General features: G+C 48.1%; 1 protein-coding gene across 2 annotated transcripts in view; it reads left to right on the top strand.

The window, feature by feature from the left end:
- ITGA9 (integrin subunit alpha 9) overlaps nucleotides 1–14,616 on the top strand; it is a 326,219-nt gene that overhangs the window by 174,763 nt on the left and 136,840 nt on the right. For both annotated transcript variants that reach the window (XM_040636970.1, XM_040636971.1), the window contains exon 17: nucleotides 3,992–4,068. In XM_040636970.1, coding sequence (XP_040492904.1) covers nucleotides 3,992–4,068 — 77 coding nt within the window. The remainder of the gene's footprint in view (nucleotides 1–3,991; nucleotides 4,069–14,616) is intronic.

Below are 14,616 nucleotides of genomic sequence, written 5' to 3'. Positions count from 1 at the left end.
ACTAGGCGAAGAATCCTACTGCTAGATCAGAATGTAGATTTTTTCCAGTGCAGATTTGAGTAAGAGAAATGGACACCCCAAGGCTTGAGTACCTAAGCAACTTCCTCTCTGAAGTCAGTCTTGGCCACAACAACGATTGAGCTGCCAGCCCCAAGCCGCACATCCCCAAGGCTGCCTTGGCCTTGGTGGCCACAGCATTGGGAAGAAAACACAGCCAGCTCCAACCTCTGTACTCTGGTTCAGAGAAAACTGTCACTTGAGCTGGATTCATTGTATTCTTTCTTTCTTTCTTTCTTTCTTTCTTTCTTTCTTTCTTTCTTTCTGGCCTGAAGAGAATGAGGAAATCAATAGCCAAATATTCTAGAACAGGAGTCCACAAACTACAGCCTGCAGGCCAAATCTGGTCTGCTGTTTATTCTTATAAATCTTTATTGAGATCAGCCATGCCTGTTTCTTTACATATTGCATACAACAGCTTTCATACCACTAGTTGCAACAGAGACCATGTGGCCCAAAGTCAAACGTATTTACTAGATGCCCTTTACAGAAAAAGTCTGCCAACCCTTTCTAAAAGAAGCAGAGTAAGGCTTTGGGGAGAAGAAAACGATTCTCCATGGAAACCTGGGTTGAAAACCAGGGTGAGAAAGGAGCCAATATGGAAATGTAGTCCATGAGGCTGAGGAGGCCGCTCGACGTCCAGTCCACAGGTCTCTGAAGCCTGAGACAGGAAACGGTTGTCTCCTGAGAGAAAGGCTTTACCTCTTTTAACCAGAGAGCAATTAAGAGATGGTGGCTTCTCAGATCTGTTTCCGTTTTCCAGAAAGTCTTCTTCCAGGTAAAGAAACTGATGGGGCTTTGCCAACCAGTAAGTGGAGGGAGATGGGAGAGACCGCTTCCAAGCTGGTGGGGAATGTCTGATTCGGGCAGCCAAGCTTGCATTTGCCCAGAACGCTAGGGAGATGGGGGCGCAAAAGTGGACGGAGGAATTTCTTAGAGGCCCTGGTTGGCACTCAGGGTTGTTCCTAAAAGGAAAATGGGGAGTTTGGCCCACTGGCTTCATAGGGAACCTGTACTCTTTGTACTTAGTAAAGGAGAAGTAGTCTTTACTTGCTCCTGTAAAGTCTATGCTGTCAGCTGGGCATTCTGAGGCTTCAGTCTGCCCACCACCTGCCCCAGAAAGATGCTTTTCCTTCCTTGGGAAACAATATAGTCATTTACCCAGGGAGACAAATCCAGGTGCAAAGCCCAGGAACCCTGAGTTTCAGCCTCAGCCTGCCCAGTGCATGAGGCAGGTCCCTTGATTCCCTCCGTCTTGCTACTCTACCTATAAGACAACTGCATTCCCAGCCTGGGAAGGTCTTTGCCTGAAGCCTTGGCTTATTTTCATTTTATAACTGTGGAAATTGAGTCCTGGGCTAATTTCTGAGCTGGTGCTTCATCTTCTCGGAATAGGTACTTAATTTTAGCTGATGAGTGTATGCACCCACAAACCATGTGCATATATGTATGTGTGTGTGCATATATCCCCGTGTGTATACATCAGTATATAGAAATGGTGAACTCAGTGCTTGCTGGATGGCAATTAGCAGCACTGGAAGACCTAAGCCAGCTTCGGGGGTAGGAAATAGTAGAGTACAAGGGGAAGGCAGACCAAGGACAATGAGCTTTTACAAAGCCACAGGCCCCTCATCAGGAGGCTGTACACTTGTGTGTCACTGAGGGGTGGGTGCTACAGCTATGGCGATGATGAGCAGTGTTTTAGCATTGGCCAAGATTGGGGCATCCACCATGGGGCTCCCCATTTCAGTGGCCACCCCATTTCTCGGAGCACCGCATGGTACTCCAGTGTTGACCAGGCAACCTCAGCCTGGTCTGGGGATGCCAGGCTCGGGGGACAGGCACAAAGGTGAACAGGACCAATATGGTCCCCGTCTTCATGGAGCATAATTTTAACAGGGGAGATAAACAGGAAACATGTACTGATAAAATCAATTAGTTACAAACAAGACGAGCAGTAACAGGAGAAAGTGCTCGAAACTACAAGAACTTACAATGGAAGCCTGAGCTCATGGTGGGCTCAGAGATGTGGTTTTGATGTGTTCGTGGAAGGATGAGAGGACACACACTGGGTGAACGAGGTGGAGGAAGTGGGGACCAGCTTTGGTGGAGGCCCTGCTTTTCCTGTGAACGCCAGTCTGAGGGGTAGCCAGCACAGGAGAGACAGAGGGACAGACGTGAGGAGGGCAGGGACCAGGTCTTGTCAGATTGTGTGCCACAGGATGATTTAGGTCACGTCCTTTTCATCACTTCTCACCTGCTTACCACCCCACACCCAACGATGGGGAACTCAAACTGTCCCTCTCGCCTGTGACCCTGGAAAGCCACGTGCCAGGAGGAGCCTGTCAGCAGGGGCAGGGCTGGGTATTGTGGGGTCTGAAGCTTATATAATTTGGGAAGAAAGTTCCCTTGAAGAAAAATGTGAAATTACGAAAGACAAAGTCAGGGCATGACAGGGAGGGGCTTTCAGGTTCAAATCAAAGGCAAAGTCACCTTTGGTGCTTTCCCCTCATTCCTACCCTCAGAGAGCCTGCTTCTCTCGCCTGAGATATCCGTGCAGTCCACATCCACTTCCTCCTGTTCTCTCCTTGCTTGAGATGGCAAATAAAGCACCAGTGTCTTTTATCCGAAGTCTGGTGGAAATCTGGCTCTCCTTCCCCCCAGTAGTGTCCAAGGGAACACGGGACTTTCCTTTGTTTGCCCAAGCCGTCCGTGAGTTTCCCCCTGCCACAATCAAGGCAGGGAATGTTGGCTGGGGCACTTTATTCTTTTGAAAATGTGAAAGAATATGAATTTCCATAGGCGAAATTATTCTGTCTGGTAGGTCTAGACTGTCCGTGGGCCAGCAAGTTCACTGGAGTCCGTGTTGGCGCTGCGAGAGCCGCTTGGATGTACCCTGTGGGACAGGAACAAATCACTTGGAACTGTGTTCTGTGGTGGGGGAAAACCCACAAACATTAGCAGTGACAGAGGAGATGTTTAATAGTGAATGACTTACAACTAAAAAATGACAACAGGCTCTTCTCTCCAAAATCCAAAATGATCAAAGCCACTTCACAGTAGTGAGGAGTGTCTGTCAGCCTGGAATGCCGGGAGCCTGCTGTCCGTAGATTAGACACGTCAGAGAGCTCCAGACCAGTATGAGGGAGGGACTGGCCAGCCCGCTGAGGACCGCAGGGGAAAACTGTAACTCCTCCCGAAATGTCGCTCCCGATTCCCCTCCCAACCTCCACAGGTAGGCCCAGCTCAGCACACTGCACAAGCCCTCTGGACAGACGGCAGGCTTGGCACACCAACCGTTCGGCCCCAGCACTGGGGGGGGGCTTTGGCCATTAAGGCCCAATCTGGGTTAGAGGCTGCCCTCCAACCCCCCCACCCCTGAGATGTGGGCAAGAGTCCCCTGAGCCCTGGTGTTGTGCCCTCAGCCTAATAGCCTCATTGCTTTTGACTTTTCTCTTTGGAACTAAGCATTATAATATCCCATCTCTCAGGCAGAGCCCATCTCCACTAGAGATTTTCTGCCTCCCCAAGACAGCAAACAGAAGAAAATGACCACACTGTAATCTAAGAATTCTTTACACAACTGGATTATTATTCATGCACATCTGAGAGCATTTAGAGATCTTGTCAGACTTGGAAGGGACACCTGCCATGTCCCCTTCTTGAGGACCCTACCTGAAGAAGCACGTCAGTAGACTGAGACGTGAGCCACGTGAGCCACGTAAGGAATGCACTCCACAGCCCAGGCCCCCACTGATGCAGGTTTCCTGGAGCCTGAGGAGGAGCCCTCGCTGCGGTGCGAGGGCTGGCTTTGTGGAGGGGAGGGCGGGAAGCTTCCACAGAAACAGTCAGCGCTGGTTTGGAAACAAGTAGTTGGCTGGTATTTACTCCTTTGCCGTTCAATCCTGTCCTTCCTGTTGTCTCCCCCCCACAGACTGTCTTCGAGAGGAACTGCCGTTCGGAGGACTGTGCCGCGGACCTGCAGCTCCAGGGTCAGCTGCTGCTCTCCAGGTAACTCAGCGCTCCTTCTGCAGCCGCGTTCTGGGAGGCACGTTTGTCGTGACCCCAGGCCCCAAACCTGAATGTGCAGATGCCCCCCGCCCCCACAAAGAGGATAACTAGAGTTGGTGGGCTACAGTGTAATGGTATACAACGGTAGTTTATAGCTTACAGAGAAGTGTGTATATTATACAGTAATTTTTTTGAAAGATGTTATTTATTTGAGAGAGAGCAAGCTAGAGAGAGCATGTGCACCGTGCAGGAGCTCAGAGGGAGAGGGTCAGGCAGACTCCCTGCTTAGCTGAGCAGGGCACCGGATGCGGGGGCTTGATCTCAGGACTCCAGGATCATGACCTGAGCCGAAGGCAGACGCTTCACTGACTGAGCCACCCAGGCGCCCCTACAATAGTTTTAACAACAGCTATCATCTGGAGGGGATAATTTGCTTTTTGTTTCATTTCTGGTTCCATGTATCTCAGTTTAGCCTGTATTTCTGATTTGTGTGATGTATTTGTGTGGTGGACGTGGTACTTCATACTAATACTCATTGTATTAGATTGAACTATAAGAAATTGCTAGTATTTAACTGGGACAGGTCATATGATTCAACACACTATTACATGAAGATTCTTTTAACCGCTCCCCCCACACTTAACAACAGCATCTGCTTTCACAACAGGTGAAGGTTCTATGGCGGCGGGAGGGGGTGCAGGAGAGGGGCAGGTGGTCCTGGTCCAAGGGAACAGACAGTCCCTGTTGTTTCAGGCTTCCCTCCCATAGCGAGAGCCCCCCGGCGGAGGTACTCCACACACAGGCCTTCTGTTTCCTCTCTGCCAGCCTTTTCTTCTAGGTGTCTTGTAGGATGAAGGTGCTGGCCTGAACCATTTGGCCACATTTCAGAGAATGGTTTCCTTTCAAGACAGTTCTTTCTGAAAGATTGTTTTAGCCTGGGGGCCAGAAAGTCTCTCTATACATTTATTTCCATTCCTCAAAAACCATCCTCACTTTTGAGAGTTATTCTCCAAACGCCATATTATGTCCCTTATTTGTAAGCATGCGAGTTACGTTTGGGTGGGATATAAGAAGTATCCCATCATGAACCAGTGGCTGCACTGGAACACTTACTTATGTTGATAAATAATCTATTATTCATCAAAGGAAAGTAATTCTAAATTCTTTTTCTTTTGTTTTCATTTATTGGGCAAAAGGTGATGTAACACCCCCCCCCCCCACACACACACATGCCCAAATACTCCTCCAAGACACTTAAATGTTAATTAGCATCACTTTGACTTAGGACAAAAGTGGTAGATTAAAGTGGTATATGTTTTGCCAAGCTTAGAAGACGACTTCAAACAAATGAAGTGGATATCGGAATTTTTTGACATAAGAAGTTCCTGGGGTTATTAGAGAAACCAGTTCTAAAGAAAGTTCATAAATTATCAGGTCATTACTTTTAGTTTTAAGTAGGTCTTCCAAAAAGTGTCTTAGGGACAAAGTAACATAAAACAAAAATACAATTTTTTTTTTTTTTGTCTTGAGGCAGACAGTAAATGTTTGAAATTTGTTTTGGATCAGAAAACTTTGTGTGTTGGGAAAATGTTCACTCACTCCAAGGTTAAATATTAGGTTAGAGAAGTCCTGATGTTCTTGCTGCCCATTAATGGACATAGTCAAGTTTATCACTGTTCAATTGTGCTTTTCATGTATTAAGATATATAACCCAAGGCTCATGGTCAGTAAGGCACCTTGTGGTTAAAACTGCCTCCACTGCCCCTCAGGAGTGCTGATCAGAATGAGTTCTGCTCTGTGGGCCCAGTAATTGATAATTTGAGAACTGGTATGGTGGCCAGGACCCGGACCCCCATATGTATCAGCTAGCTATAGCCACAGAAAAATGCTGCATGACAAAGCACCACAAAACTCAATGGCTGGAAACAGCAATCATCTACTCTCGTGGATCTGCGGGTTGACTGAGGGTTGGCTAGTCCAGGCTGGGTTCAGCTGGACCTTGGCTGACTTACCCATGCATCTGGGGTTCAGCAGAGGGTAGGTTGATCTCGGCTAGGTTCCGGTAAGCCAGTTTAGTTCTGCTTCATGTGTCTTTCATTGTCCTGCTGGAACCACTCGGCTAGCACGGGCATATTCTTCTCATGACTTGGTGACAGCACAAAGGGCAAGCAGAAACACACAATAAGCCTTAAGGTCTCAGCTCAGACCTGGTGCACTCTTACTTGAGCCTTACTCTATTGGTCATAGAAAGTCATATGACTGACCCCAAAGTCAGGAGACAGGAAAATATTCTGTGCCCCCTTAATGAGAGGAACTGCAAAGTCACACAGCAGAGGACATAAGTTCACGCAGGGGTGAATTGAGACCTATAAGGCAGTCAGTCTGCTCTACCACATGAAGAAGAGGGCAGCTCTCTTTCCTGATACCTTATAGTTTTCAGGGTTATTTCAGCCTTTCTGGTAATTCCATCATCCTCGACTCAGACATGAGACCTAGAGACTGGGTAAGAGGATTTTCTGAATCTGTTTTTTTTTTTTTTGAAGATTTTTATTTATTTATTTGACACAGAGACAGCCAGTGAGAGAGACAGCCAGTGAGAGAGAGACACGCAGGGGGAGTGGGAGAGGAAGAAGCAGGCTCCCAGCAGAGGAGCCTGATGTGGGGCTCGATCCCAGAACGCTGGGATCACGCCCTGAGCCGAAGGCAGACACTTAACGACTGAGCCACCCAGGCACCCCAAAGGATTTTCTGAATCTCAGAAGTGGTGTCCTTGGATGACAGCTATGATCCTCTCCTTAGGATGAGTTATTTCCCAGGAGGCCCCCTGGTCTCTCAAAACAGCCTTTTGTCTGGATCCCCCATTAAATCTTCATTGTATCTTGGGCCCATAGCTGTCCCCAAAGGAGTCATCAGAGAAACCGTAATTGGTAGTTGGATGGGGAGAGATACAAAACCAAATGGTGGTTTCGGGTACGTCGGATTTCCCCAGACCTTCATGTAGAGCCAGGCACAAAGTGAGAGAAGGCACAGTCAGTAAACTGCTCCTAGAAGCCGGGGTCTGAATTTGGTTGACAAAAGCTTAGTTGCTGGAACCAGAACTGAGCTGCTCTGGTTTATCACTGAGCTCTATTGAGCCATGATTGCCCCGGGTGGGATGCACATCCCGTGATTGCTCGTCAGGGAAACACTGGCACCATGCTGCAGAAACGAACGGTGTGTGTGCCCTGCTTTCCCGGCATGCATAGTGTAGGTGGGAGAGGGCAGCTGGGTGGCGGTGGCACCACCTGGTCTGGGCTAGAAGAGAGGTAGATGGGTCATTATAGGGCCCGGGAACGGCTTCCAGGAGGAGGAATGAAGGGGCGTGAGGAGCAGGATGCAGGTATTCTGGGCAGAGGGAAAATGTGAGCAGAAGCATGGAGGTGTGGAGGGCTGATGCCTATGAAGATCTGCAGGTGTCTGGAATGAAGGAGAGGGGGTCAGGAGCACATGGTGAGAGATGAGGCAGGACTGAGAGAGAGTGACGCGGTGTGGGTCCTCTGGTCCTCTCTTGCACTCAGAGAAAGCTTGTGTTTTGAGTCGGCTGTTCCCCATCCACCTCATTTCCTAGTCTGTGTCACAGGTGCACGGAGTCCCTTTGTCCTGGCACAGGAGCACCCTTGGCAGCATTGGACTTATGAGATGTGTTGATCTGCACCATGGTGCCTCCCCAAGGACTTCAAAAGGGCAATTTGGACATGACTTTTGCCTTTCATAATGTCTCTGGAACCTAGCTCTCATGTTAGCTGTGACCCACTGTACTGAAAAGTTGAAGCCAAGTGGTAAGAGGAAAGATCCCTCCGATGACTGGGGTAGACAGTGCAGGACAAGGTGTTGTGGCTGGAAGCAGCCAAGTACCCATCAGACTGAGGAGGCATTGTCTGGAGAAGACAGAGGGAAAGACATCTGGGAGTGATTGGGTCGCCCAGAGTGGCCGGGGATCAAGCCAGGAAATGCTATCTGTGACAGGGACTCATGGATGTTTTGATTTTTCTCTCCAGAGAGCATGAATTCTGGCAGGCCTGTTGTCTCTTAAAACAATCAACTCTTTAATTAAAGGTTCACAGTCTTTAATGGGCTTGAGCCCATTTCCAAAACACGCCATTTCCAAAATGTCCAGGGACAGGGATGAAGGTGTTTGGATTGTTTCTATTAAAGAGAACTGAAAACTCCCATTTGTAAAGTGATGCGACTATGTTTTGTTTTGTCTGTCTGAATACTTAACAGTATCTAAGACTACATCACGTGATTAAGATAAAGAAAAAACAATGTAGACTATGGCAGTTGATCTAAAAATACATATATATTTTTTTGATGCCTCCCATAGGAGATCAGTGGAACATTTCAGTGCCTTCTGGCTAGCCAACCCGAATAATGAAAGAACTCTTAAGGGAAGTGAAAAGACACAGTAAAATATTTATGAAGTAAGAACCATCTAGCGGCTACATATAATGGTCCTACGTTGGTAGCCTTAACAATGCTATTATCACAGTGGAGGTGTGGGGTGAAGTGCATGTCCCAAAATCATTGGCTGGGAGACAGGTAGCTCCATCCATGAAAAATCAGCCTTCGAGAGGAAGATCGCTCCACCCAGAGAACTATTTAGAACCTGAAACAAATTATTCTTCTCAAAAGTGGCAACGTGGCCGGAATTATCAACTGCACAGCATGCAGTAGAGGTAAAGTCTTGTTTGATAAAGGGGAAGAGACCCCTGTCTACGGGACCCCTACCATGCACTGGATGCCCTAGAGAGTCATCAGTATACATAGACACACGGTAGTGTCTTACCAGCTGTGCAGCCTTGGGCAAGTTGCTTAACATCTCTGTGCCTGTTTCCTCATCTGTTAAACGGGAGAAATGATAGCAACACCTTATAAGGTTATTCCAAGTATTTAATGAATTAAAACATTTAAGTGCTTCTGAAAGTGCTTGGCATGTAATAGGCACTCAGCAGATGAGAGTTAACATTATTCTTTCATTTAATCCTCTCAATGACACTAAGAAGTAAATATTACTACACTCTTTTTAGTGGGGAGGATACAGACGCTCAGGGAAGCCTGGTTACTGGCTCAAGTCATTAAAGCCAGAATGGCTAATTCTGCATCTTGCTCTCCTCCAGTGCACTAGCCTCAGTAGCTGTCGGGGACCGATACCCACTGGCTCTGAACCAGAAGTACCAAGGCTGGGGACCTTGAGGAGAAAGTCCTCCTCTGTATGAGAAGTCCCATCCAGAAAGGAGGTGGATGGGTTAAAAAGTCCATTATCAAGGTAGCTTCCATCCATCCCTGCTCCTGCTTCCTCGTGAACTGTCAGACATGTGAAACTCTATTCAACAGCTTTTCCCTCTGGAGACATTTGCTGCCTGTCCTGCTGGGTTGGTGGTGGTCTCTGAATTGAGTCACACATTCTTAACCCAGATAGGTTGGATTTTCCTCTCCATGGAGGGCCTCAGATTTGACCTCGAGCATGTGGCTGGCACATCAGCAGTTTCCTCACAGGTAAAGTCGCCGTCATTGTTATTATTTTATGAAGGAAGGTGAGCAGGAGCTGATCAGAAACCTGGAAAACTTGTGCCCTGACCAGAATATTAGCCATTTGATTTACTGTTTTTTTCCCTTCGCTGTCTGTCCCAGGTCTGGAAGAAAAATGCAAAAGTCTGTTGATTGGGAGCAGCTGGCTTTTTTAGTTGCTGTTTCTGGAATCTCTGGAAACAGGAATGGTTTTTTCGAGGGTGTATTCTTGAAAGAAAAATGAAATGGTCCAGTGAATAGGAGTTTTTGAAATGAGTCAAAGGATTGCTTGCTCATCTTCACTCCCCTCTCTCGGAATAAGTCTTTGCTTTTGCTCTGATGTGGGTTCCCTAATGGGAAGCAGCAGGTGTGTCTCCCACATTCAGGAACACATCAAGGCTGAATGGACATGTGGGTGGTCCTTCTGTGGGAGTTACCTAGGCAGAGGGTAGGATTTAGGCCCCTGGGAAGGTAATCAGCAGAGTCAGGCAAGCAGAGACATTCATACACTGGGAGGGGTATTGAAGGATGCAGTATCCTTCCAGAGTGCCTAGCTTCTACTCACCTGAGAGGAGGTGACACAGCGCTAGTATATCGTTTATTTGACAAATAGTAACAAAACACTGGCTGTGGATAAACCAGGCTTGGTGGAAACAAATAGGGACAATTTACTGCATCCCAGTGCAACACTAGTGTATCAGTTACTTACTGCTGTATAACAAGTCACCCCAAAACTTCATGCGTTGGAGAAAACCACCGCTTATTTGTCTCCTAATTCTGTGGATCATCTGTTTAGGTTGGGCTCAACTGTTTGGGTCTTCTGGTCTCCTGGGCTCCCTCGTGGATCTGCAGCCAAGTTCAGTTTGGCCAGTTGCCTCTGTTTGTGATGATTGGCTTGTCATTGGCCAGAGTCCCTCCCCTGGCCTCCACATGGTCTCTCATCCTCTAGCCAGCTAGCCCAGGCTTATTCTTACTGTGGGGCAGGGGTCCAAAACCTAGCACAGCAGTGCACAAGGACTCGTGAAGTCTAGTTTCATTGTCACATTCTGTTGATCAAAGCAAAGTCACAGGGCCAATGGGATTCAAGAGGTGGGGAAATAAACTCTGCTTCCTGGTGGGAGAGGCTGCAATGTCACATGACAAGGGATGTGAAGGGAGAGACGCCATCAGTCAGTTCATCATACCCAGCTACCACAGTGGATGGCTGCAGCTTCGTCCTGCAAGGAGATGCTAAGGAATGGTGGAAAACACCTCACACGGCATCAGAGGGAAGGAGGGACTGGGGTAGTTGACTCTCAGTCATTGGTTGAGGGCTACTCTGGAGTTGGGAGGGTAGGGACAATTAATTCCCTGGCACCTCCAGCCTGTGACAGCAGCCTTGTCTAGTTCTAGAAAAAGATCCTTGGATACGTAGATGCAAACACTGGCAGCTGGAAGTCAGCAGGAGCATTTGAAACAATCCGAGGGGGGGTGGCAGGGGCATGGATTATGTCTGCTACACCCACTTTTGTGAAGAATCTCAGTTGATGAATGTATTCTGGAATTTCTAACAGGAGCGTTATAGCACCTTTTGACCCCAAGGCTTACTCCCTTTAAAACTTCCTGAGAATGCTTTCTTTCCATGTTTTGTCAAATACCCAACATTTTCCATTACTATGGTAACTTTATTTTCTATTGCGTTTGTTGATTCCTTTGTCCCTTCTCTAACCAACATAACCACGTATTGCCCACATGCTGAAGAGCATTTGGTTGTAGAGCAAACCCATGAGCCAAGTACAGGGCTGGGAGCTTTGTTCCCATTTTCCTGAGGGCAGCAGGAAAGGCAGGTAAGGGATGTGTCCACAGCACATCCCCGACAGAGAGGATAAACCCTCTGGCTCCTCCACCATCCTGGGAGAGCCCTGAGTGGAGCTAGGTCAGGTAGCTGTGTTTCTTTGGAGCCCTGGCTCCAGCCAGGCTGGGGATTAGCACAGAGGGTGTTCTGTGATGCCCTCTCCGTTGTCCTACATAGTAACTCAGGCAGGGTAGAAACAAGCCCAGCTCCCAGGGGCTCATTGTTAGTGGTTTGCATTATGTACTGGGAGCCATAGCATTTCAGGTGCGCAACGGGAAGCTGATAGGTGGGAACTGGAGTCACTTATCTGAGGCCCAAAAGAAAGTTACATGGCAGTGGCAGGAAAAACACCTGCTGGTAGGTTCCTGAGTCCAAGTCCAGTGTCCCAACCATTAGACCCATGGCCTGTGTCTTTAAATAGCCATGGCAGCAGCTTGGAGAACCTGGCCTGTCTCTGATGTCCACTATGCCCCTAACCAAGTGGAAATGACTTTAGGAACTTCCTTCCCATCTCAGTGCAGATCTGATTTGTAGTTTCCTAAATGGCCTACCAGCCTCAGTGTGAGGTTGGGGACAGTGGGCCACCACCTGAGGAACTGACCATGTTCCCTTGTTGGGCAGATTGAAAACATGGAGGGGAGGTCACTTCATTTTCAGACACACATAGCCCCCAACACGAGCAGCAGAAATCTATCCCAAAAAATACTGGATTTCAGGGACAGCCTTCCCCTGCCAAGCAGACACGGGAATTTTCCATCTGGATGGTGAGAGGATGGGGAATCCATAAAGGAACGTTGAAGGCAGGGTTTCAGGCAACCATGGCAACCGCAGAAGCTGCTGGGAACATGCCTGCCCATAGCCCACCTCCCTCCTGAGTGACCTGGGGAGTCTGGGTCTACCTCATGGGTGTACCTAATAAAATTTTATTTGGTAATATTTTCCTTGGCTTCCAAATATAGCTGACCACTGGAGGTTTTATGTGTAAGCATCTTTCCAGCAGGGTCAAAATGATATGGCTGTTACTTTCCTTCTCCCTGGACATTTAAACCAAGAAAAGGAACTACGAAGAGAAGGTAGCAGCCAGGTCCCTCACGTCTTGAGTTAAGAGCAGACAGGAGCCATGTGCTATTTCTTCGCTAAGATGCTTGCAGTTTATTCTGTAGCTGGGTCAGTGGTCTCTTGCCACTGTTACTAGCCTCACCCATCCCAGGGCAGACTTTTGTTACTGTAAGAAAAGCCAGATTCCGAGGACATGCAGTTGTTTTGTTTTCGAAGTAAATCTTCTCCCACACATACTTTCCTTGTTGTCTTGCACATACCCCCTCGTTAGCAACTTTCCCAAGTTTGTTCTGGCCCTGCTGCTCTCCACAGATGAAAAACCAAAGACAAGTGTGGCTGAGGAGGGATAATCCTTTTGCTTTGTCCCCAGTGGTCACTGGCCCCTCCCCCATAACCAAAGGTGACAGACTTGGGTATCACATGGACCACCAGTAAGTCACGGTTCATCACAAATTGCTGTGAGAAGGGAGGTACGCTGTAAAGAACTTCTAGATTTTATGATCCTGCTTTTCTGACTCCATGCCAGGTGATCTTGACCCAAACACGGCAAGGCTGGGTGGATGCGGTTGGTGCCACACCCAGACCCTTTTTACTGTGCAGGCGCCAGGTGCCCACTGCCGCTGGTGCTGGCTGCTAGGGGCTCGCAGCTTCCCCTCCTCTGGTCTGGAGAATGGCCCTCGCTCATAGGAGTCACCTTGCCTGGGAGGTTACCCCCACCACGGGGTGGCTCCCAGCCAATGACAAAAAGCCAGCCCCTTGTCTCAAGTGTAGGTAATCCGTGCTGCGGTTTGTGCTCCAGAAAGCCCATGTGAATTAGGCGACTCTACCCGAGACCGCAGTCTTGCTCAGCATCTTCCCTGCCCCATCCTCCTTCCAAGGCCCCTTGCTCCGCCTCGCATCCCTTGATAAACCATCTGGACCCCCAGCAGAGACTGCTTCCAGGGAGACGGACCTGAGAGGCTACATGTCTTAGACCTCACATCCTTTTTGTTCCTTCTTGGATCTCCTGGCAGTCTGATTCTTTTTTTAGGAATGTGAGTTTTGAGAGGAAACTAAATCCAACGCATTTAGCAGGTATCAGTGGGGGAAAACAGTTGCCAATGGACTTTTCATCTGCCCTCTTGGAATTGGAGGGGTTTTTTGGTTTCTAAAAACCAGGCCCTTTGAATGATGTGTAGGAGGTCCCTTCAGGTGGTGAGAAGGATTTTGTGTCATTCATCCATCCATCCATCCATCCATCCATCCATCCATCCATCCATTTACCTATTTAAGAGAACACGTGAGCAGGGGAAGGGGCTGAGGGAGAGAGAGAATCTCAAGCAGACTCCGAGCTGATCTCAGGGTCGTGAGGTCATGACCTGACCCAAAACCAAGAGTTGGAAGCTCAACTGACCAAACCACCAGGCGCCCCAGGATTTTGTGTCTTTAGGATTACTTCTGGTTGCCTCCTCCCTGGGACTTTGTTTTTAAAGAGGGCTCTGCAGACACAAGGGATAAAAGGAGAGTGGGTGCCCTGGTGAGAGATGGCTTTCACTGCAAAGGTCCTGTTGGGTGGGGGACTGAAAGCAGTTACCAGCTTTTGTACATGAGGGAATGCATGATACTCAGGTGGAGTAATCAGCCTTCCTTGCCAGGGGTACTGGGCTGTTTTTTAGAATGTTTTCTATGATAATGAAATTTGAACAAGAGTTGAATGCCATTGTTTCGGTCAATAGTTGTGTTTCTTCAAGAAAAAATGAAAAATGAATTTTTTAATTGTCCCTTTTGTTTCTTTTTCCTGGTGTGGAAGAACACAAACAATTTAACCTTCTAAGCTGAGAAGGAGAAGATTCTCATATGCACCTCCTTGGCCTGACTCCCCAGGTTCATCAGTTTTAAAGATGGGTTGTTGTTAGTCCAGGGACAGTGGAATCGAGGTGAAGGAAATCCACAGCAATTGCAAATATCTTATTATTCACCTTTCAGAAATGACATTCTTGTCTTTCCTTTCTCCCACAGCATGGCCTCTCCTTCCCGTCATTAAACCAGCCCCTCTCCCTCCCCTTCCCAGAGGACAGAGGCTCTAACCTGGGTCCACATCCCCTTAGTGATCTGTGCATAGAGTTCAG

The sequence above is a fragment of the Ursus maritimus genome, unplaced genomic scaffold (genome assembly GCF_017311325.1).
Source record: "Ursus maritimus isolate PB19 unplaced genomic scaffold, ASM1731132v1 scaffold_20, whole genome shotgun sequence".
In the NCBI taxonomy this organism is placed as follows: domain Eukaryota; kingdom Metazoa; phylum Chordata; class Mammalia; order Carnivora; family Ursidae; genus Ursus; species Ursus maritimus.
This window is presented reverse-complemented; position numbering and strand designations above follow the sequence as displayed.